The following is a 23,601-nucleotide window of genomic DNA, read 5'->3' as shown; positions in this document are numbered from 1 at the left end:
TTGGTGATCTGAGAAGGCATTTTCCAGATGCCTCAGAGAGCCTGGAATCTCTTTTGTGAGAATTCCTGCAGCCACCACTGGACCTTGCTATAGCTGGCAGCTGACTCCTTCCACATGGAAGTCCTTTCTAGCAAAATGACTGCATCTCTTCTGAGTCTTAGAAACTGGGGCTCAGAGTCAGCCTAAGTGAGCTCTAGAGGAAGCCAGACCTTTGGCAATCTATGTGCCTTCTAGAAGCCTCCAGTCTCAGAGTGAGTTTTCTAAAAGATGAAGGGGACTTATTCATCAGTGATTCCCAAGTCACAGAATGAGATTAGAATTCCAGTAATATACAAGAGTCTAAGAAATGCATTCAGCATACATTCTACCTTGCTCATAGTGGTGTTAGGCAGATGAGAATGGTGTTCATTTTCTTTCTAGAAGGGCATCATAGTTAGCTTTTGTCAACTTGACCCAAACTTAGCCACATTAGGGGAAATGGGCTATCAATCGGTGTGTGTGTGTGTGTGTGTGTGTGTGTGTGTGTGTGTGTATGGGGTGTGGGTGATGCTATCCCCGGGCAGGTGGAACTGGGCCATATAGAAAAGTAGTTCAGAGAGCCAATAAAACGCTTTATTATGAAAATAATGTAAGATCTCATAGAGACAAGACACCAAGGCTGGCGTAGTAAACAGCTATAGAAATGGGCTGCTCTATATGTGCACACCTGTGTCATCTCCCACATTTGTTCTGCATTTGGTATGTAGCAAGCAGGACAACTTGATAAGCATGTATACACTACAGCTTGTGCCCTACACTAATCCTTTCATGTATTATGGTGCACACAGCCCATTTGAGACAGCCAGCACTAATTGCATACATCAGAGTGGGGTTATTTTACATTATCTAGCACTGGTAAGGAAAACAAACCAAACAAACATGGCTGCTTGAGTGACACAAAATAAGAGCATCAGAAGACCCACCCAGCTGAGCCCCGATTCACACAGAATTGAAGTGCACAGAGCATTTATTGTTTTGTGGAGTGGATCATTACGCTCCATGAGCTGGCTGACAGAGGCTGTGTCTGAGGTATCTTGTGGGACAGCACCAGCAGTACCCATGCCACTTCTTGTACAGGATTGGGGCATTTTCACAAGTAGGGACCTTTCCCTGAAGGGGCAGGGTCAGTGTGGTAGGCTAAGAGGGTGGCATACAATGTCCTCTGCGTTTGCCTGCCTTTCAGACTGTGACTTCCAGATCAAATGGATGGGGAAGCTGACTTTTATCACAGTATTGATAGATCACGGAGGAAAAGAGGAAAGAAACTGTGCAGCGATGTGAGCAGGACAACACTCTGCAGTCTGTACCAACTGTTAGTAAGATGTTCTGTAGAAGTGTAGTTATGTGGTTGAATTTTCAGTAACATGGAGATGTCCCAGGCTATTCCTTTTACTCTGTTAGCATTACCATTGCAGGTCAAGGACGTTAAGGCACAGGATAGGAAAGGGGCTTAACAAAAGACAGAGTCCATCGCTCAGCATGCTGGAACCCAAGAGACCTGCCAATCTCAGCAGGGCTGAGAATAAAACCACCACCCGATGACACAACTTCCGTCTCCAGAAGTGAGTAACAGGCTCACAGAAGGTGATTTGTACCAGGCCACACAGCTAAATATGACCAAGAGGACATAGGAAACGAAGTCAGTAGGCTGTAATATCCTGTGAGGACGTGAGACACAGGACATGGGCTGACACCCAAGGAAGCAATGGTGTAGTCTAACGGTTGATCTAACCATCCTTCTTCTCCTGATCCAGTTGCTCATACAGTCTAACTGATCACCTATAGCAGCCAAGGAAGACAGCACGCACAGAATGCCACATGCTGCCAAACAGTGATTCGGAAACTTAGTTGCCCAGAGGACTCACAAAGGAAAACTCTGCTAAGTTTCATTTTGACACAGACTGTGAACTCCCTTCTCAGCTCTCTTCCTCTACTTCCGCTGAAGGGTCCACTGACGATGGCCACAGGAGTGCATTTGCAAAGCACTAACTGTTGACACCACCCCACTCCCACAATTCAAGTGTTTCAATTCCAAGTCCTCCGGGAAGTTATTAACTCCTAAAGATACTGCCTGTGATAAGATGAATTCACCTATTGATAAGAACAAACAAGAACATTTTCTCTTCTCTGCTCCCAGAACCCCCTCTTCCCTCCTCCTGTTCTGTCCCCAATGCAAGAACAGGCAAGGGACTCATAGTCAAAGTCCCTCTCCTGCCGAATCCTGCTCTCAGACTTCCTGTCTCTGGACTATGAGTGACAAATACTTGTTGGTGGCTTCCCAGTCAACAGTATTCTGTCAAAGTAGCAAGAGCTGGCTGAGACAATGTTTACAAGGCAAAGAAAATATTAACTTCTGGCTTGAAGCACCAACAGGGACTGATGAAAAATTTTGCAAAGTGTCCCAAGTGCTGACATAAGCATGCGCGCTGAACTTAATATATGAATCTGTTTTTATTGGTGCTCTTTCTATTTCTAACTTATTGTGTGGATGGGATCAAGTGATTAAGGTCAGTAAGTCAAGGCAGTCAAGATTTAAGTTCAAGACTCTGCAGCAGAAACAAAACAACCCAAAACAAGCCAAACCAAGGCCCTCTGGAAAACCATGGCCAAGTGTGCATCCAGGAGTTTCTAAGGCTAGATAAATGGAAAACTCTCTCCTCATTGGACCTCATAAAAATGGAAAGTAGGGTGCTTTAAAGTCCCTGGCACAGCGCATGACTTCCGTGAGTATTCAGTGAGAAACTAGTGAAAATGGATATATTGTCCATGCCACAAATATCTGTGGGATGTGAAGTCTGCCAGGCAGAACTGTGCACAGGAAGGACCCAGAGCTCCATGCCTAGTGAAGCTGACATCCTAGTTAGTACCCACTAACCCAGAGCACTAACAGTGGCGGTGCCATGTACCCTGTGCTGTTAGAGAGCTCTTCAGAGTGATTCTCACTGTAGAAACCAGGGCAGTCAGTTGCTCACTCTTATCCCAGGCTGGGCACATACACATTCACCTACTCAAACAAGACCACAACCTACCATGGTTCCCCTAGTCTTGTCATCACGCCCAGAGCTGTACCCATGGGTAATAAAGAGCCTGACTTTCACACCTCTATTTCCACCCCAGCTCTCTCTCCATTGTTTTTTGTTTGTTTGTTTGTTTGTTTGCTTGCTTTGTTTTGTTTTGTTTTGTTTTGTTTTGTTTTGTTTTGTTTGAGGCAGGGTTTCTCTGTGTTAGCCTTGGCTGTCCTGGACTCGCTTTGTAGACCAGGTTGGCCTCGAACTCACAGCAATCTGCCTGCCTCTGCCTCCCAACAGCAATCCGCCTGCCTCTGCCTCCCAAGTGCTGGGATTAAAGGCATCGCTCTCCACTCTTGATCTCTAGAACTGTTTCCCCCAAGCCTAAACCAAAAGCATTCCAAAAGCCTACAAGGACTAAGTTGGCTTAGCGGCATTACCCATGGCTTGCCACCAGAGGGCGCTCTCCCACACAAGCCCAGGCATAGAGAAACAGCTTTTCCTCCCAGGCACCAGTGACATTATTTTCTTTCTCTATTTTTATCTATTAAAAAGATTTCCTCGCAGCCATAACTTAGATCTCTATACTAAAATGGAGCAACAGGAAGATATAACGGTGCATTTCATTTATGAATGACCTATAATAAATTACTCTGAAGTGTCCCGAGTGCCAGAAGACAGACCGCTTTGTCTGCCCACCGACTGTATTTCACATACTTTAATTTAGCTGACACGTAAAACTCATTTGACATTTTGCAGGTATTTTTGCGGAGAAGGGTGTGGGGGCGGCAGAATGGGACCTCTGTGGAGCTGGGCGGCAAGTGGGGTGCTGTGGGGGCCTAGTGTCCCGGGTGCCAGAAAAGGATATTTGGTTCTTGTTGAGGGTTAAGGTGTGCAAGTGGGGTAACCCTGGCAACACGAGGTCGTCGCCCAGCAGATTGTTGTCTAAAATGAGCTCCTCCAGGCTCTTGAATGCGCTCAGTCCTTCCAGTGACCTGCAATGACAAAGGCAAGAGGGGGAAAAGATCCTGCAGTAAATCAGAGAGGCCATTATGAGCCGAAATAAATATTTTAACCTTCCCTTTCAGAACTGGGAATAGTTTGGGCTTGGTGCCTGTCAGCAGAGTGAATGACAAGAATTAGTAGCAGGGAGCTGGGGTGGGGGCGGAGGGGAGAAGGGGGCCCCCGCTGGCACTCACCGCATCCTTCACGAATTGCCAACATGAAGGATGAGGGTCACTTATTGAGAAGCCAGGATCCAAAACAAAGGGCTTCAGATACGGCCTGCAGGATAAATTTGTCAATGTCTTGTGCCTTCAGGCACCCAGCCTGGGCTGACCCTAACCTCCATTCCCAAGATAAATAACTCTGTCACAGCTCACCTTCATTCCCTGGACACAAATTTAAGCTGTCATCCATCATTCCTGCCCAGAAATCTCATACCCCTCTTACAATAATAAATATAACTTCAAGTATCATTTCTTAGCGGTTCTCCTCTGTACAGTCATAGGGGAAACAGCCAGGAAAGACAGCTTTTCTCTCCCCTCACACGCTCACAGCCTTGGACTCCTCACATCCTTGGGGTTTTTTTTTTTCTTTCTTTCTTTCTTTTCCTTTTCTTTCTTTCTTTCTTTCTTTCTTTCTTTCTTCTTTTTTTTTTTTTTTTTTTACTAATCACTTAATTTGCTCCTGCCTAGCATCCCCATGGCTGCCTGACAGGGAGGAATTACATAAGCACCCCAGGCCGAGAGAATGCTTTTTCTTCTTTCATTATTTCTCTTTTTACTTGGTTTTGTGTTGGGGACAGGGGGCTGGGAGAATTTCTGCTTCAAAGCCCCTGGTCTGAGGTTTTAATTTATGGAATGTGGATTTTTTTTTTCACAGCATAGAGTATAGCAATGTAGATTTTGAGACAGTAAATAAAAAAGGCATTAAGGATTAAGTATCAGTTCCAAGACAAAAATACTGCGGCAGAAAGGGAAAGGTGGCCTTGCTTACTTCTGTTGTCTGAAATTAGCTCTTCCCTTGAGGGACCCTCTGAATGTTAGGAGTGAGGGGAACATGGGGCAGTTGCTCACACATGCCTACCCGGGCATACACAAATGGTAATTAAAGTGAGCCGAAGGTCCCAGGGCTTGAGCAGACACTTACTCTCAGCTTTCTCACCTGCTAGGGCCAGACAATGTGGTGCTGAGCTTGCACAGGCTGGAGCTGGCTGAGCCGCAGAGCCCGTGAAGAGAAGACACACATTCAGCCGCTGGCTACTTTATAAAAATGCAGCAGATCAGGATGTCTGCCACACTGCTCCTGTTCTGACTGCACCGATACTAAACCTGTCATCTCTCATGTGTGTGCTCTGTGTGCACCCCGGGCCGTGAGCTTTAGCATGGGAGTTTTTCCCAAAATGCCATGGCTTCCTGGTGAGCTTTCTAACAGAAGGCCCTCAAAACAAGGGGTTGGGGAGGAAGTGGCATTGTCATACCCTTGAGATGCAGAGGAGTATGTTCATTAAATCTTCAGGTTTTACTGGGCCCAGGGCTTGCTTCAATCTCTTGTGCTGTGTCTAACAGCTCTGCATGTGGTCCCACTCTCGCTGTAGCACCCAGAGGATAAGGGCTCTGAGATCAGTGCTATCTGCTGCCTGGGCCAACACACACACACACACACACACACACACACACACACACACACACACACAGAGAGAGAGAGAGAGAGAGAGAGAGAGAGAGAGACAGAGAGACAGACAGAGACAGAGAGAGAGACAAAGACAGAGAGAGAGACAGAGAGACAGAGACAGAGAGACAGAAAGACAGAGAGACAGAGACAGACAAAGAGAGAGACAGAGACAGAGAGACAGAAAGACAGAGACAGAGAGACAGAGGCAGAGAGACAGAAAGACAGAGACAGAGAGACAGAGACAGACAAAGAGAGAGACAGAGACAGAGAGACAGAGAGACAGAGACAGAGAGACAGAGACAGAGAGAGGCAGAGACAGAGAAACAGAGACAGAGATAGATAGATAGATAGATAGATAGATAGATAGATAGATAGATAGATAGGCAGGCACATACACTCACAAGCACGCACGCACGTGCTTACACACACACACACAACTGAAACTGTGTGCACTTTTGTTTAGGGTCATCCTATTTCACAGGCTTTGGGGAGACAAAACAGTTTCCTCCCTTTTGGGGCTTAGGAGAGGGTCACGGGGCTTTGTCTCGGTTCCTCCGTTTGCTTGTAGCTTGAACTGGGGTATGCTGCATGCCCACTGGCTCTGTGTGTCTCCTAGAGGATCTCAGGAGACTGAGGGGACAACTGTATTCCCAGTCAACGCTGCCTCCTCCTGCCATCCATCCATTAGCTTATCCTAAAAGCCATGACTGGGGCCAGGAGTAGAACCAGAGAGGAGGAATCATAGCTTGTGTGTAGATGGACGAATCCACCTGAGGTCCTTGGCTTCTCTGAAGTCCTTGGCTGTTTGTTTGTTTGTTTGTTTGTTGTTTGAATCTGGTTCCCATATATTCCAGGCTGGGCTCAAACTCATTATGTGATCTTTGAAACTCTGATCCTCCTGCTTAGACCTACCCAGTACTGGAGTTACAGGCAAGTTCCTCTGCCAGGCCTAGTTGGTAGGTTTCTGCAGATCAAAGTCTGCAGAACACAAAGTCAAGTTCTTAACCAAAAGTGCCCCTTTCTCCATGGCAGTCAATGAACCAAGCTCAATAACCACTACTGCTTCAGGGCCAGGTCCCTGCTTGTCACAGGGCTTGGGGAGCTGCTCCTCTCCACCAGGAAGCCTCTGGGCAGCCAAGGTCTTTGTGCAGTGACATCAGATGGGTTCCAGACAAAGGCAACATTCACATATACATTGTTCCAAGTTACGTTATACAAATACTGTATTTTATCCCGAAACCCAGCACAGGGCTGGCAACTGGCAAACAGAAGAAAGCTCCCTTCCCAGACGACTTCTGAGGAGGCAGAAGACAAAAGGACACAGCACTAAGGGGGACAAGGCCAGCACCACAAGGGCACGGTCCCCCACCAAGTCACTTCTTTCTCTCCATTATATCAGGGCTCCCTATGGGAGCTAGACCACAGAAAAGACAGCGCCCCCTGTGGCCCCGCGCCCGCCGCAGCCGCCACCCCCAAAACCTCCTGTCTCTTGTGCGGCTTCCAGATTCCTTTCTTTCCCTGTGTAATGTTGCTATTGCTCAGTAAAAGGAGACCTGTGTAACATGGGGGCAGGGGAGTTGATGAATAAAGTCCTGTTTTCACCGTTGGTGTGGGTACACTTGAGGATGTGTTTAGCTAACTTCAGAGCTGAGGGACCATAGGCAGGAGGCTCAGAAGACCATGGAGGACAGTCATTAGGGAAAAGATCTTGTGGAGCCCCAATGGCATATTGGAAGCCAGCAAACATGGAATTAGAAAAGGGCTTCACTTTTTGCTTCAAACGTTTTTTTTCCCAGCTACTATTACTGTTTTTGTTTTCCTAAAGAAATGATGAAGCAGAAGCAGTTTCTTACACCAACCCTGCTATATTGACTCCTATGGGTAGATATTCACTGTTGTATAAATATCACAAGGTAAAAAAACAAAAACAATTGTAAAATTCCAGGCGCAGGTATGGCTCTTCTTTTTCCTGGAATGGCAAAGGTAGCTACAGGAGAGATGACAATGTGCTCTGAGTCAATTAATGTGTAAACTGAAAAATGCACACACACCCCCAGAAGGAGAGCCTCGTGGGGACTTGATTGTCACTCCAGGGCTGTTTGCTGGGTGGGATCTGCATGCCTGAGAGGTATGGGATGGAAGCGGGACCATGGGGGCCACAGGGTTCCTACATGCCTGGGAGAAACCACTGGAAAGAGTATGGAGGCACCCGTCAGTGCAGGAGGGACCCAGGAGGGACCTGATGGAGGTGCCTGTCCATGCAGGAGGGACCCAGGAGGCCCCACTCTGGGACAGACCGCACCAATATCTCCACAGCCGCTTGCAGGCTGCCTCCCTTTCTCTGCACCAGTGGGAAAGCTGGCATGACCACACCATAGGTACCATCTCGGTCACCTCGTTCACTGGGTTCTTTCAGGAGCTTGAAGCAACCCTGGGAAGAATTCTAGTCCCTCTTTCAAAGTCACATCAAAATGACAAAACATCACAATGCATTTGGCTCCAGCGGAGTCAGACAGAGGGAACTCTTAAGTTTCCACTGTAATTAACCCTATCCTCGTTAAGATAATTATGATCAAGCTTCCTGTCACAGTTAATATCCCACCATCATAGCCCGTGGCTCACACACTGCCCTCATTAGCTTATAGAAAGAGTGGCGCTAAAGAGGCAACCCTGTCCTGCCCAGGCTAGGCCAGCGGCTCGGAGGCTGACACAGGGCTGTGGGCATGGCGGCACCTTTCTGACCTCTTTAGTTACAGGGTGGATGCAAATTCGGCCTCCTCATCCTTTCCTTGAAAACTGGCTACTTGTGAGAATGAAACTAAAAAAGGCCAAGCGCTGGAGGCAGGGGAGTTTTGGGGTACAGGGGTTTCTGATCTAGACCTCTAACACTCCACTCCCCCAACGCCACTGCCTTCTGCCAGCACAGAATCAGCACAACACAGTACCGTAAGCATCACCAGAGATCACTTGCGTCAGCTCCCGGTGACTTGTCAGTTTAAAGGCTCTGCCAAGGGTTGGGTCTCTCCTCCCCTGCCAGTCTAAACCAGTCGTGACACTCGTGCCTGGCATTGAAAGGACAGTGCATGGTGGGGACAGCTCACCACAGATCTGTGTGAGGAGTACTTTTTCTTTGACTTTATACGGGGCCAAAATTGTGATAGTCTCAAATCAAGCAAGGAGGCAATACGGCTGCTCACAACTCTACTCGTTCCTGCAACTTATTTGTCAGCAGGTGATTGCGGATCACCTGCATGCATGAGGCACGGTGGTAAGGCTGTAGACACGCAGAGGGCCTAGCCCACATCTCCATAACCTAGCCCACAGGTCAGCTCCCTTACCTTAAGGCATAGACCTTGTCTTTCTAGAACTTGCTCTGCCTAACCCTCCAGCTAAAGGAGGAACGTCGGTGTGATCTCCACTCACCTAGATAGCTGTCAGCTTCGTAGAAGACGCACAGGCAACCCCCGAGCTTATAAGGCTGCTCAGCCTGGAGCTGTGAGTCTAACAGACTAACCCAGAGAAGCTTAAGGACCAGCAGAGGTCTAGCCCCGGAGGCTGGCAATGGGGAGGGGCCGATCCCCACATGAATCCCCATCTTTAACAGTGGGGGAAGGAGTTCGAGGATAGAAAGAGTGAAGAGCCTGCTTTAGTATACCAAGCCTGGGGTGGGGGGAACTTGAATGCTTTCTTACCACCTAGGAAGCAGATTCACCTCCGAGACCCTCCCTATTATCTGGCCACTCTCAGCTCTATCTCTCCACTGACCTTAATAATGTTTATAACTTAGCAGCTAGGTCACTGATAGCCAGCAAACACAGCATGGGGCCAGCATGGGGCTACCACGGGCCAGTGTCTGCTCTAATTGGTCAGCGTGGTGGTTAAGAGGTCTAAGTGATATCTCTGAGTGCAGAAATACCATTTTTATCCTGTTTTATTTGCACACCTGGCATGTGGTGCTTTCAGAGGAGTCTGAAAAAGGACTTCCCACAGAGACTGTGGCCCAAGCTACAAGGACAGGACAGATAGCACAGACAGGGCTCACCCGAGGGCAGCGAAGAAAGGAGGAGGGTTTGGAAGCGGTGATGTAGCTGGTCACGGAAAGGGACCAGCACCAGCATATCACCTAGGTCTGAGGAGGGTATTTTAACTGCCATATGACTCTCATCAAATCCTATTTAAATTGTTTCGTGGCGGTAAGGATTGACAGAAGTAATAAATAGAGATGAGTGACAATGATAGACAGATAAGTAATAAGCTACTATATTTAATAAAGTATACATCAGCGTTTGTTACCCTATATGTTTGGCTCTATAATTTTTCTATATTGTTGAGCCATTCAAGTCACAAAACTACACACACACACGCGCGCGCGCACAAACAAACATGCACACACATATAATAACAGAAATCAATTACAATGCAATGTGTCTGTAAAAAATAGGAGATAGAAGAGACTTTATGTTACATAGGGTATATTAACAGCAAGTGGTAGTATAGGATATGGGGTCAGAGACCAGCCTGGAGTCCTGTGGGACATATTTCATGATGCATAAAATAAAATTCATTAGTAGCAATAGCAATCCAAAGGCAAGAGCAGTAAAGGAAACCAATACAGTTAACTGGATTTGAAAGCTCTATGCTCAGTATCTTAAGATACTAAGGTATCTTTCAAATATGGTGCCCGAAAAAATGATGGAGACTGAGTAAGAGCCAGAAGCCCAGAAATAGGGCATTAACTTTCTGGTACATGAAAGGAGAAGTAAGAAGATAGATGCTCCAGTCTTTGGGTTTCTAGGTTACACTTCACCTATCCGGGATTTTGGTCCTCTCCCTCTAAGTAAATGATGCTTGCTTGCCTTAGGACAGGGTGGATAATGGATCTGATATCAGATCATGTTAGCCTCTTTGTTCTTGTTACCTGGAAGCACAGAACTAAATTCTGAGGGACCCTCTAATAAAAAGCAATAATTGGTGATCTTTACTATCTGATTTCTAACGTCATTCTTAAAGATTAAAGTTTTATAGCCTTGATATTTTATTTATTTATGCAACCCTTTTAAGTTGTATTAACTCTAATAAGCCAGTTCGAGTCCTTTGCTGATCGAGAGGGCCTTACTAAGACCACAGCGGTCCATGCATTCTCTCAGGGAAACTTGTGTGAACTCGGCTTCTCAGGAGACGCTTGGTGTGGAGTGAAGAGGGCGCACAGTGTGTCCACAGTGAAGTGGCTCTGGGGAAACGTTTAATGATATCCTCGTAGCGGGAGGACAAAAGGTCTGCTAGAAAAGACCTTCAGGCACAGTCACAGGTGGTTCCAATCAAGCTTGGCATGGCAGCACACAGCTGTGACACCAGCCCTCAGCGGAAGGAGAAGGATTACAAGGGCAAGCTCACCAGAAGCAAAGGACATTCCTAAAGAGCGCCAGCTAGTGGCTCGGATTGTGGCCAAGGAAGTTCTAGAAGCTTTGGTCTCTCCCTTCTTGCTTCTTTGCTTTCTTCCTTCCTTCCTTCCTTCTTTCCTTCCTTTCTTTTCTTTCCTTTTTTCTTTCTTCTTGTCTGTCTGTCCATCCATCCATCCACCTGTCCTTCCTTCCTTCCCCCTCCCTCCCTTTCTTTCCTATTCTAGCTCTGGCTTTTTCTTTCTCCTTTTGCTTTGCCAATGTCTTGCCTCAGGGCATGTTTAGCACATTTATGAAAGCGAGGACCCTAGAGAAATATTGAGAAAGATACACTGAGCTGGAGAGGTGGCTCAGTGGTTAAGAACACAGGCTGTTCTTCCAGGGGACCTAGATTCAGTTCCCAGCACCCACACAAAGTACACAGTGACTCCAATTCTGGGAAATATTATATCCTCTTTTGGCTTCTGTGGGCACTGCACACAGACATACATGCAGGCAAAATGACCAGATGCATAAAATAAAATTAATTTTTTTTAAAAAAGAAAGATGCATTATGGTGCAAGCTGACTGTTAGATTTAACCATTGCATCAAAACAACCAGGTGAACTTTCAGTGTTTGTTCCGATACAGATTTAAATATCAACAGCCAAAAACTATACTGTTAAAACTCAGAGGCAAATGAAGATTTGGCAATACTCATGGCCCCTCTAACCACCCTAGGCTTATGATCATTAATCCAGAAAGAACATTAATGAATCAATACAGCAAGGCCAAACTCCTAGTCAAACTATAATTGAAAATAAACTTAGACAGAAAATTTATAAATAATGGATATACAAGAGAAAAGTTTACCTTCACTCGGGGATTTATCCAAATCACTCATTTTGTCTTCTTAAGTTAGCATGTGATTTTGTGAGAGATTCTAGATAGCAATAATAGAGGGAATGCAAGGTCATTATATTCTTTCTAGACAATAATTTATGTTAAAAGTCTTAGAAATGGTGGTTCTGGCTCTAATAATTGATGCAGTAAAGTATCAAAGACATACGCACAGCGCACATGCAAAGAAGCCCACGGCACTTTCATCGTCTCTACCGCTATCACTGCTAGGTGTTCATGTGTGTGCATGTGGAGGGTGCCACATGTGCATGTGTTTGTGGACATGCTTGTGTGTGAGAACGTACAGGTGCGTGTGGAGACCAGAGGTCACCCTCAGGTGTCACTCCTCCTGACATGCCCATTGTGATTGCTGTGACAGGACCTATCAATGAGACCTGGGGCCTCCCAGTTCTCTCAGGCCGCTTGCTTAGTGCCTCTGCTTCCAGTCACTCCAGCCAGCTTTTCCACACGTGTGGCGGGGACTGGCCTCAGGTCCTCGGCAAACACTTTTCTGACTGAGCCCTCTCCCTCTCTAGCCACCGCACCTGCCTGCCACCTTTTTTTTTCTTCTTCTTATTTTGTGTTTTTGTTGTTCTTATAAGATATTGCCACGTAATCCAAATTAGCTTGGAACTCAGGATCCTCCTGCCTCCACCTGGGATTACAGGTGTGTGTCATCACGCTTAGCTCTGTAGCATTATTTCTAACAACAATCTAAGCACATGTAACCATTCACCAGCAGAAAGGGATGATGAATTCCATGAACACAGCCCACTATATCTGAATAATTAAATACTACACAGCAATTAAAAATATTACAGACAGATATCTAATGAGCCAGCAGAATTTCATGCTATATATTTATGTACCTAAAATTAAATTACAAGAACTGTGGTACACACACCAATAGCTCATGCATGCAAATTAAAAGCTATTCATAGGCTCTCCTCCATTCTCCACACAAATGTCGGGCCCATGTTACTGTGAGCATTTTCTTCCATGTTGATTGTTAAGAGTCAACAAAGTAGTGCTTGTTAACTGTTTCACATTTATAAACTGCTGTTAATGAACAGTTTAACACAGAGAGACTTGATAATTCAATATATATGCAAACTCAAATGTGTATATTTGTATATGTATACATATTATATATATACATGTACATATACCTGTGTGTGTGTGTGTGTGTGTGTGTGTGTGTGTGTGCATCTGTGTCTACGACTATTACCCTCAAACATACATGTTAAGCCTTGTGGTAATTTTCATTTCACAGTTTTCTCTAGTTACTACATTTTCTATTATGAGTAAGTACTTTACGTGAGGAAAATCTCTAACAAATATTACTTTGATTTTCGTTGCTTGCTTGATTGTTTGTTTGTTTGCTTGTTTTTGTACTAGGGACAAACTCAGGGTTTTGTGTATGCTAGGCAAACAAGCTTCCTAGTGCTTTAAAATTCTAATTCTTACACAGGGTTTCACTAAGTTGCCTCAGCTGTCTCCAAACTCACTATTTAACTGCCCTATAACTTCAAGTCCTCCTCCCTCAGGCTGCTATGTAGCTGAGGTTACACCCAAGCATTAACTCCAAACAATATGAAGAGGAGGCAAAGTGAGTAGCCTCTGTGAGTGGAGGCTCAGTGCAGCTTACTGGCCCCTGAGTAACTCTGCCTGGAATTGTTTTTCAGTTCTGGGTGCTAGACCCAAAGGAGGCATCAACATTAAAGGGTGCACCCCCAACCCAAGGACAATCAGGAGGCCTAGGAGGCTCTAAGCAGTGACTGAGATGGCCAGGAGTTCATATGCGCAAATGGAAAAGGTTAGTGGTATCAAAGTACTAACTCTCTGGGGTACCAGGAAGCCAGACAAGGAGTAAAATCACGCACACAGGAGCTGCCTCTTGTCACTGGTTTACACGGATAAAAACAGAGGAATTGCTTACCAAAGGCTGCACTCAACTCCTGTGTCTCTCTACATATGTGATCAGAGACAAGACACGGAAAGTGGCTGCTGTATATTTCTATATAGGGATTAGTTTGGTGACCTCTATTAGTCTCTTCAGGTACTAGGGTTAGCCAACTGGAGCTTCCTCCTCTATAGCCACAGTTTGCAAGGGCTACTGAGAATCAGCTCCAGAGGGTCTCAGGGAGTCCATCCAGAAAGAAGAGGGAAGCAGAATTAGACTTTTGCCACTCCTCATGACACTGACCTCTGATGTCACCCTGTCTACCGGCTGGCACTGGGAAGTCTTGGCATTTCCTTCTAGAATACCCTTATGAAGAAAATTTACATCTCAGCACACTGGCTTCTGGTGAACCACAAAGCAATAGCAGGGCTACAGCAGTAGTTCTGGAGGGCCTAGCATGGTCTCCCATACCCACAGTTTGAGTCCTAGAAACACTTTAGTGTTCCATCCGCTGAGCAACTACCCACATAACACAGAAGATAACTAATATGCAGGGAGGTAAGATGATGACCAAGCTCTATCTCAAACCTTTGAGTGTCCATCTTAGCGCAGTCTCAACTATGCACGACTTTCTATGAGTCGGAATAATGCCTCGCCGAGGCTCAGAAACGGGAAGTCACCCCTTGCCCCAACCTTTAGCTAAACATTTTGAATATTGAGTTGTAATCCAGGCATTATAATGACCAACTTAGGTTTGGTTTCAGTTCTTCTGCTTTTCAATTGCTCCCTGGTTTTCCTACAATCCCAAGAGTAAACTGCCCTTGAAGCTCCATGAGGCCTTCAAGAGGCTGAGGAAAATACTGGGCAGAGCTAAGGGTACATGGCTGGATATATCCCTTGTGGCTTAAGTGTTCATTGACTTGGAAAAAGAAATGCATTTAGTCACCTCTTTGTTCAGTTCTTTGCAACTCTCGGGTGACTGTGGCAGGTTCCTTTGTTAAAGGTGGTCATTGCAATGCCGAGTAGCAGTTACCAGATAACACAGGGCCATAAACTAAGCTGGAATGATGATGCCACTTTAATCAGTCTCGTTCGTGTGAACACTTGGTCTCCCACTGATGGCACTATTTTGGAAAGTGATGAAAGGCTTAGGGGATAGAGACTTGATAAAGGAAATATGGTGCTGAGAGCAGGCCCTGAACTTGTAAAGCTTGGCCCCACTTACTGTTCATACCCTGACTACGTATGCCATGTGACCAGTGGTCCTTACACTGCAGATACCATGTCTTCCATCACCATGATGGACTGTCTGTCTCTGAAGATAAAATTCAAAATAAACCCTTTTTCCTCTTAGTTGCTTTGGTCAGGCATTGTTGTTGTTGTTGTTGTTGTTGTTGTTGTTGTCACAGTGGCATGTAAAGTAACCAAGAGGGTGAGGCTAGCCACGGCTGGATACGGTCTTCAGATACATCACAGTTTCAATGAACTCAAGTTTTTTGGTACGTACTTATGCTTTCATCTACATATGGCTGAGGGAACATAGAAAAAAAAACATAACTTGATCCTGACACACAGGAAATCTTTAGCCTGGTGTCTAGTAAGCAAACGTGATACGTTTCGTACCCACTCTCATCACGGCAGAAACTCACATCCTACATGTGAATTGACACAGAGTCTGCTGCAGCTGAGTTCGCCATCTGTGGAAGAGTGAAGAAACTGGACTGAAGGTAAAGAGAAGGTGGGCAGGGAAGCAGGTTGCTAAACAGAGCAGACAAGACCAGTGTCGGAAGCTGAGAAGCAAGAACAGAGGGCTGGAAGGAGTTCTCTTTATTGGTCCACCCCTGCTACTCTTGCCCTGAAGTTATCCAATCTAGTCAGGCCTTCAAGATAGAGGTGAGGTGGCCGGCATCTTCCCTAGATGAAGGACACTCTCTATGTCCTGTTGCTATCCTCCTCCCTCTTTCACTATCCTCCCTGGTCCAAGAGAGCCTTAGAGCCTGCCAGTGACAGCATTTGGGCCTGAGCCTTGACTGTGTCTCTAAAAATTATTTTGATTCACGGTTTGAGATTTTACAAAACCACACAGCCCGCATGAAGCCTGCGGCTTCAGGGTCTTGTTTGTTTTTAAGAGTCCGAAGAGTGAATTTGTATGGTGGGTCCTATAAATGGAGGTTTTCTTTGCTGGGGAGAGGTGAGGGAGCAGCCACGGTGAGATGCAGCCATGGTATGCTTGCATGTCGCCATAGGGCGGAAGGCACTGCTGGTTGAGGAGGCTCCCATGGCCATTGGGAAAACACAAGCTGAGCCAAGAACACAGAGCTTCAACCTCATGAACTGTTTGCCTGAAAGATAACAGTGTCTCTTCCATACAAGCCTTTCACCACCCTACAGAAAGAGAATGTTTTTAATTCAACAGATGGTGTCTACTCCTTGCAAACCAACCAGAAAAAAAGACATTGCCATGGCTGGGCCTCAAAGTCCTACCTAGGATCCAAGATGGGCCCTAACCAAATAGTTTGTCCAAAGATCAGCTCCCCATAGGTTAGGTATCCTGGAATGGAATCAAGCCAGGAAAACCAGCGAAAACATGCAAGATGTTGACTCTGTGAGGTCTCAGGAGGCTGAAAAAGATGAAAACATGTTTTCAGGCTCCAGACTACAAGATAGCTTTCTATCAAGTGAAGGAGAGGGGGCTTTAGGACATACAGAACCTCCCAAAGGGCTTGTATGGAAGCCACATTCTCTTTCCAAAACAACCCAAGTTCTGTGCCTCTCAAAACCTCCCAAAGAATAAGCTAGTGGGGTGAGCTTCCCATTTCACACAACATGTATAGTTGTGTGACAGTGTAACAGCACTGTGGAGGTGAGTACATGACTGATGAGCTGGGGTTTATCTCCGGCGACCAAGGTTCTTACCTCCTCTGACTTCCATGCTATCAGGGTCAATAGGACACCAGGGTGGTTTTCACAGCAACATAAAGTTCTGGTAGAGTGTCCCTTGTCAGTTCACTAAAGCCAACAGAAGAGCATGAGCTCTGGTGGCATGGACGCGGTTTCCAAGTTCTCATGCGGCATGAGGGCTTGGGAATGTAATGTGCCAAGTGTAAGGTTTAATCTATCGGAACAGCAAGAAGGTCCCCAACTTGGCCACTTTGAAGACCTTCCCTGGGAGCTACCAGGAGATAGCAAACATGGGAACCAACCCAGAAAAGCATAATCTGTTCATAGAAATATTACTTTAAAAACAAAATGAGTTATGTCAAAAAAGCAAGTAACTAATCACCTGCAAAGAATACATACATGTGCTATGAATCCTATGATTGCTTGGGGGATGGCAGCATACAGGAAACCCTGCTTAAAGAACCATCCAGAACCTGATTTGCACTTGCCTTGGTCATCACCTTACCATGATGTGTAATCAAATCCTTCTACACCCTATACCCTTCTGACTCCAGGCTTCATTTTCCCCATCTGTCAATAGGGGCAGCAACATTACTTTGGATGTACCCTCAAGATACAACATCCCACATACCAAGGTGAATGATAGGAGGAAACATGGCCACCCAAACTTTCACTGTTGATTCAATTATTCTACCATTAAGTACCAATTTAACTTTTATGCAGCCCCAGATCTTGGAGTTTGAGGTCAGAGTGTGTGCCAAGCCTTCAAGTATGAAATCTAACTAATAAAACCATCTGGAGAGAATGGGAAATTGGGGATTACAAAACTTATTCCCCTCTTACTTTGCCTCATCTTTCATAGCAACCCAAACTAGGACATGACAGGTAAAGTGACATACTTCTCAGAAGGCAAAAGGCAAATGTTTGATGAATTGACCATTGGTGGAGGACTGATGGGCATTGTGTATGCATAATGGCCAAGCTGACTTTTCATGCTGATTGCTGCCAAGATAAGAAAGCATAATGAATGGTCTCTCAGTATGCCCTGCACGGAGGCAAGCAGCTTTAATTTGACTGGCTTTAATAAAATTAATTCTTCAGAAAGAGAAGCTGGAAGAAGATGGTGATATGGACTGATCAGAAAGGCTGAGGATGACATGGGCATGGAACAGATACTAACTGCTGGTTTTCCATTTGTTAATCCAGTTAAATAAATGGAAGGACAAAGTTGGATCTCATTACATCTATAACTCATTAAAGTGCCTGTATGTGCCCTGCAGTCAATAGAAACACTTGGAATCCTGAGATGAAATGGCCTAGCTATATAGAAAGGCACCCTAATAGAAAACAAACGGATCTTTCTTGAGTCTCATATTTTTCCTTCTAAGACTGTTTACTGAACATCCCCTACCCAGGTCTAGGGTGAATGAAAGGAGTTTTCTCCCAGCCCATGGAGGCTGCAGAAGAGCAAGTTCCCCTGAGCTGGGCTTCTCTAGCAAAACGTAGAAGGTTCTCATGGTCTCAGGCCTCCTCCCCCCATGCCAGATGCTCTCTGCCAGGCAACTATGCCCACATGTCCTTGCACAATGGGCCCCAAGGCACTTCACTGCCTATTTTCTTGTTTCTCTCATGAGTTTGGTCCCCCGGCACATGCGTGTTGGGCTTCACTTAATAGATGAGGAAATATTTTCCACCTATATCACACAGCGCAGTAAAAGGTAATGTCAAGAGCAGCAACAAGATGGACAGAAAGACAGGAAAGAAGAGCCTTAGATTAACCCAAGGACAAACTATAGCTGTGGCAGAGGGTGAATTACCCTGTGGACCTTGGCTTCCTCAATAAGTAAGATCCTGAGTCATAATAGGTGACTGTTCTATCTTTTAACAATTGCCACTTGAAGCCCTCTGTATATCAGGCACTTCTAAGTGCAAAAATGGTGCCTTCGTCAGGGTTTTATTGCTGTAAAGAGACACCATGACCATGGCAACCCTTATAAAGAAAACACTTAATTGGGGCTGGCTCACAGTTCGGAGGTTTAGTCCATTAATGTCATGGTGGGAAACATGACAGAGTTCAGACAGACATGGTTCTAGGGAAGGAGCCGAGAGTTCTTCATCTTGGTCTGCTCACAGCATAGGGAGACTGTGTGCCACACTGGGCATAGCTTGAGCATCGGAGACCTCAACGGTCACCTTCACAGTGACACGCTTCCTCCAACAAGGCCACACCTCCTAACAGTGCCACTCCCTATGGGCCAAGCATTCAAACATGAGTCTATGGGGGAGGAGGGTTAAAATACTACATTGTCTCCAAGAGTATCATAATCTCATGAAACTTTGGTATGAACACACAATCATGGCAACTCAGAAACACATGAGTTCTGCTTCTACCTTCAAATGGCATTTTAAAAGTCTTTAGAGTCCCTCTAACATCCAGATACCTTCAGATTTGTGTCCTAACATCCGTTCTTCTCGGATGCTGAAGATAAAGGTACAGAAATACAAGGAAATTTGGTTACCCAAGTATGAAGACAGCCACCTTCCATGGCACCAAGTCTGTCCCCAGTGTGAGAACAAGGCACCTATGCAAATCAACACCAAAACCACTTCTTCTCTTGCCTCCTGCTTCTGCAAGGACAACTCCCTCACCCCCGCCCCTCCATTGCAATAGGAAAGCCACTCATTACTAAACAGCTCAGCAAGGTTTGTACCGTTGGAGAATATAAAGTTTTATGAGCAAGCCGCTCCTCCTCTCTCTGGATTTAACTGAGAGAGGGAGTGGGGGAGAAAGCCTGGCTCAGGAGTTCAGGGTGAATTATAGACTGCCGCTCAAGATTCACAGCTCTTCGTGGTAGGAGGTTAATATTCTCACATGTCATTAGGTCTGCTGGCTCTCCTGATGGTTCAGTGAAGCAGGCAGCAAATTATTTCCTCATGCCGCCGAGGACAGCACACTTCAAAGCAAGGGAACTCGGGTCAGGACAGGCCTTCGGGTGGATTAATGACTTCAGATCACCACGGGTTGTCTGCAGGTAAGAGTGGGCCTGAAGCCTTTGACAAAGCTAACTTTTTGATCAGTCTTGACCCATCTTTCACGTCAGACCTCCAGATTTGATTCCTATCACCTTCTAAGGACCTGCCAAGACCCGCAGGAAGGTTGAGGAACCTGTCTGGTCATTTTATCCTCACTTGAAATGCCTCCGCTTGCTCGGTGATAATGTGCATCCCACCCACAGTTCAAGGTGGAGCTTAAACAGATTCCTTGGGGGAGACTTAGCTTCTCCCAAGCAGACGCACATGTCTCTAGATAGAACTCTCCAGAACCTTCTTGTTGTTGTGTATGCTCCTGCTACCATTGCCCAGGGTATTTGATGCCTACTTGTCTACCTGACAATTCAGCCTTATGATGGCTAACACGGTGGCTGATATGTCTGCTGATGGCTGACTAAGTAGGAGGAAGGGACCAATCTCGGTGTCACAGATGCAGACCCAGTTCCACCATTCTTTCCATTCCAGCAGAACAGATTCATCAATGAAACTAGCCTGGGAATCGCCACTTAGAAAGATCACAGTAGCTGAAAGAAGAGTGGTGATAAGCACGTGACACTCATGGGAAGTCAGAGGAAAAGTAAGGGCCATCTTCCTCAGGCCCCAAGTGCATTTACTTCAATCCATTAGGTGTATTTAGTGTAAACCCCACTATGGTCTGGATTCTATTGTTGTCTGTTCTAGGTTTTCTTAGCATAAGAATGCTTTCCACTGGGGTCTACAGCACCATCCTGGAGGCTGTCCCAATCAAGTAGCCACTAGGAGAACCTGGAGAAGATTTCACTTAGGGCCTATCTCTGAGCCTCGCGTCCTGGGTACTCTGAGCAGGTATCAGGCCATCAACCTACACTTCTTGTCTATTGTCTAAACGAGAGTCTGATGGGACTTGCAAGGGTTTTCTCTTAAAAGGAAGCTGCCAGCATTGAGCATGGGGGCATAAGCAGGACTGATGTCATCAGCCAAACCCTCCATTTCCACCAAAAAGCAAAGTAAGAGCTACAGAGACAGAAGGGATGCCTCTTACTGTTCTAGGCCCACCTGCCTCCTATGTTTGAATAACTTCAAAATGCTCTTTGTAGGCCTTGACCCCAGCCTATCATTTTCCTTAAGAACCCTACTTTCTTTCTGAAAAAAAAAAAAAAAAAAAAGGAAAGAAAGAAAGAAAAAAGAAAGCAAAGCAACAAAACAAAACCTTGCCCTGCTTTTCTATAAGTTGTTCTCTATTGGCAAAAGCAAATAAGCATGTGTGTGCACACAAACATATTTGTGCACATATGTGCTCTCTCTCTCTTATACACACACACACACACACGCACACACACACACACACATCTGTATATACAAACAGTTCTCAAAGGCTAGCCAGGCACCCTCCACCCACTTGACTCTGGCCTGAGCCCTGTATTAGCTACTTTTATCATTATGATGACAAAATACTTGACAATAGCAACTAAAGGAAGTCTGTCTATTCTGGCTCACAGTTTGGGGGTGCAGACTGCAATAGTGGAGAGATCATGGAGGTCAGAGGGGTCACAGTGTGTTCACAGGAGGAAGAGAAAGATGGATGCTGGTGCTCAGCTCCTGCATTAGTGAGTTTCCTGCTACTGTGACAAGATCCACTATAACCATGGCAACTGATCAGAGGAAGAGCCTGTACTGAGCCCACAGAGGAGACTTAGTACAAATAGATCATCCCTTCAATGGGCTCCCACTGCTCCACAGCAAACAGGGGTGACTAGATCAGTGAATCTGAAGGGTACCTTGTGGGTGGTCTCTGGAAACATTTCCTTAAAACTCCACTGCAGGGGCCTAGAGCACACACTCTACTGAGTGGCATGACTCTTCATGGATAGACTTAGGTATTTTCTTTAATCTCCCAAATTCCATCTGTCAAAGTCTGGGACTCAAATCAAGACAATGCCTAACACAAAGATCCCTGGATGAGTCTAAAGATACACTATGTTCATTAAGCCAGAGAGTGTCCATTATAGATTGATCCTATTTTTGTTCATGGAAAGAGAAAGATTCCACTGTCAATCAAATGGAATTCGATCTGGGCTAGTTTTAAGGTTTATCTGCATTAAAATACCTCAAATGTTCTCACCTTGGGGGCAGAGAGATGGCTCAGTGGACAGAGCACTTGCCATGCAGATGTGAGGACTGGAGTTCAGACAAAGAATCCATGTAAATTCTGGGTGGATATAGAAGCACACCGGAAACCTCAGGGTGCTGAGGGCAAGCAGGCTAACTAGACTAAGCAAGCTGGCAAGCTCTGAGTCCAGCAAGAGATCCAGCCTCAGTAAATAAGTCAGCAAATGTCAGCCTCTGGCTTACACACACACACACACACACAGAGAGAGAGAGAGAGAGAGAGAGAGAGAGAGAGAGAGAGAGATGCATACATACAGATACATACCATCACATACAAGAACAAAAAGAAAAAAAACCAGTTCTCACTACTTTATATCCTGTAGGTTGCTTTGAGAAAGGGTAGAAACCAAAGCCCTTAGTCCAATGCCAAGTGTTGTTCTATAGCATTAAAAGTCTGGCCTTTCTGGCTACAGGATGAGTTTCTTTCAGTGTCAAATCACAGTGGAATCTTACATGACATAGGAAATGTCAAACATACGCCTAAGTCAACTAAGTCATTATCTTCTAATGAGAACAACCCGAACTCAACTCAAATATGTACCGACAGTAACCCTGTGACGTCTGCCTGCCAGCCATGAAGAACCTGAAGAGGCAACTTTAGAGCAGACTCGGTGGTGTTGAAATGTAAGAGAGAGATGTCCATCTTAACAAAGAAGACAACAGAGAGTGGAGAGGGCTGCGCGGACCAGAGAGGTCACACTCTACCTTCTGCCATCTCCATCCGTGTTGCCTTGTCACAGATGGTGTCAAGATGACTGTGCAATTTGTTGTATGGACTGGAACGGCTTCCGGGGCAGGGGGGACATTATTACCTATTATGCCAGGAAAACAGGCATTAGCACAAGCTGCACTGGGAAAAACGGGGTGAAATTTAACCTACATGTTATCCTCAAACTGCAACCTTGAATAACGTGGTCATGACAAGTCATCAATTCAAACCTTCAGAGTCTGCAACACGAGGGAAGGGTAGGAGTTACTTTTTCTTCTATTTCTTAAATACCCAGAGATATGTTGCTTCTGTGCCTTGCATGGGCCCCCCAAATCTCTTAAACTGCCATGCAATTACTACTCCACCCTCTTTCTAATATGAGGTGTCTGAGAGATACACAATACCCCCAGCCTCAAAGATCTTCCTGAGTTATCTGAACAAATTAGGTCAGTAGTGCAAAGTGGGGATAATATGTGGAAAATGAAGATATTCGGCGTGCCATGACATAGTGGTGCTACCAGCACTCATTCAACTCAGGTCAAGGGCACTGTAACCATAAGACACAAGTCCCCACAGTAAAGAAGGACACAATGTCACATGTGTCAAGGCTGCCCTGCCATAGATAGAAGCTGCTGCTGCTTCTGCTCGCTCTGTCCTGGGGTGAGTACTGTCTTTACCTCTCACACCTGTCTTTGTGAGCTCCCCTCCACCACTGCTGGGCCCAGCTGTCCTCTTGGGCAAGGCTGGGATGTGGAAAGGCAACTTCTCAGGTGCAGAGAGGAAAGCACAGCTGTCAGCCTCCACAATGAAGGAGACAGACCTTCCTTGGTTTGATGGGAGCAGACAAGATTGACAGACTGTGTGACTGTTCTCTTCTCCAACGTTAGT

General features: G+C 45.8%; 1 protein-coding gene across 1 annotated transcript in view; it reads right to left on the bottom strand.

Moving 5' to 3' along the window:
* Window positions 1-23,601, bottom strand: part of Lrmda (leucine rich melanocyte differentiation associated) — a 1,013,406-nt gene that overhangs the window by 430,812 nt on the left and 558,993 nt on the right. Inside the window, exon 3 of the mRNA XM_051142900.1 lies at window positions 3,916-4,042. Within this exon, the coding sequence (XP_050998857.1) occupies window positions 3,916-4,042 (127 nt within the window). The remainder of the gene's footprint in view (window positions 1-3,915; window positions 4,043-23,601) is intronic.

The sequence above is a fragment of the Acomys russatus genome, chromosome 3, assembly GCF_903995435.1.
Source record: "Acomys russatus chromosome 3, mAcoRus1.1, whole genome shotgun sequence".
Lineage (NCBI taxonomy): Eukaryota > Metazoa > Chordata > Mammalia > Rodentia > Muridae > Acomys > Acomys russatus.
This window is presented reverse-complemented; position numbering and strand designations above follow the sequence as displayed.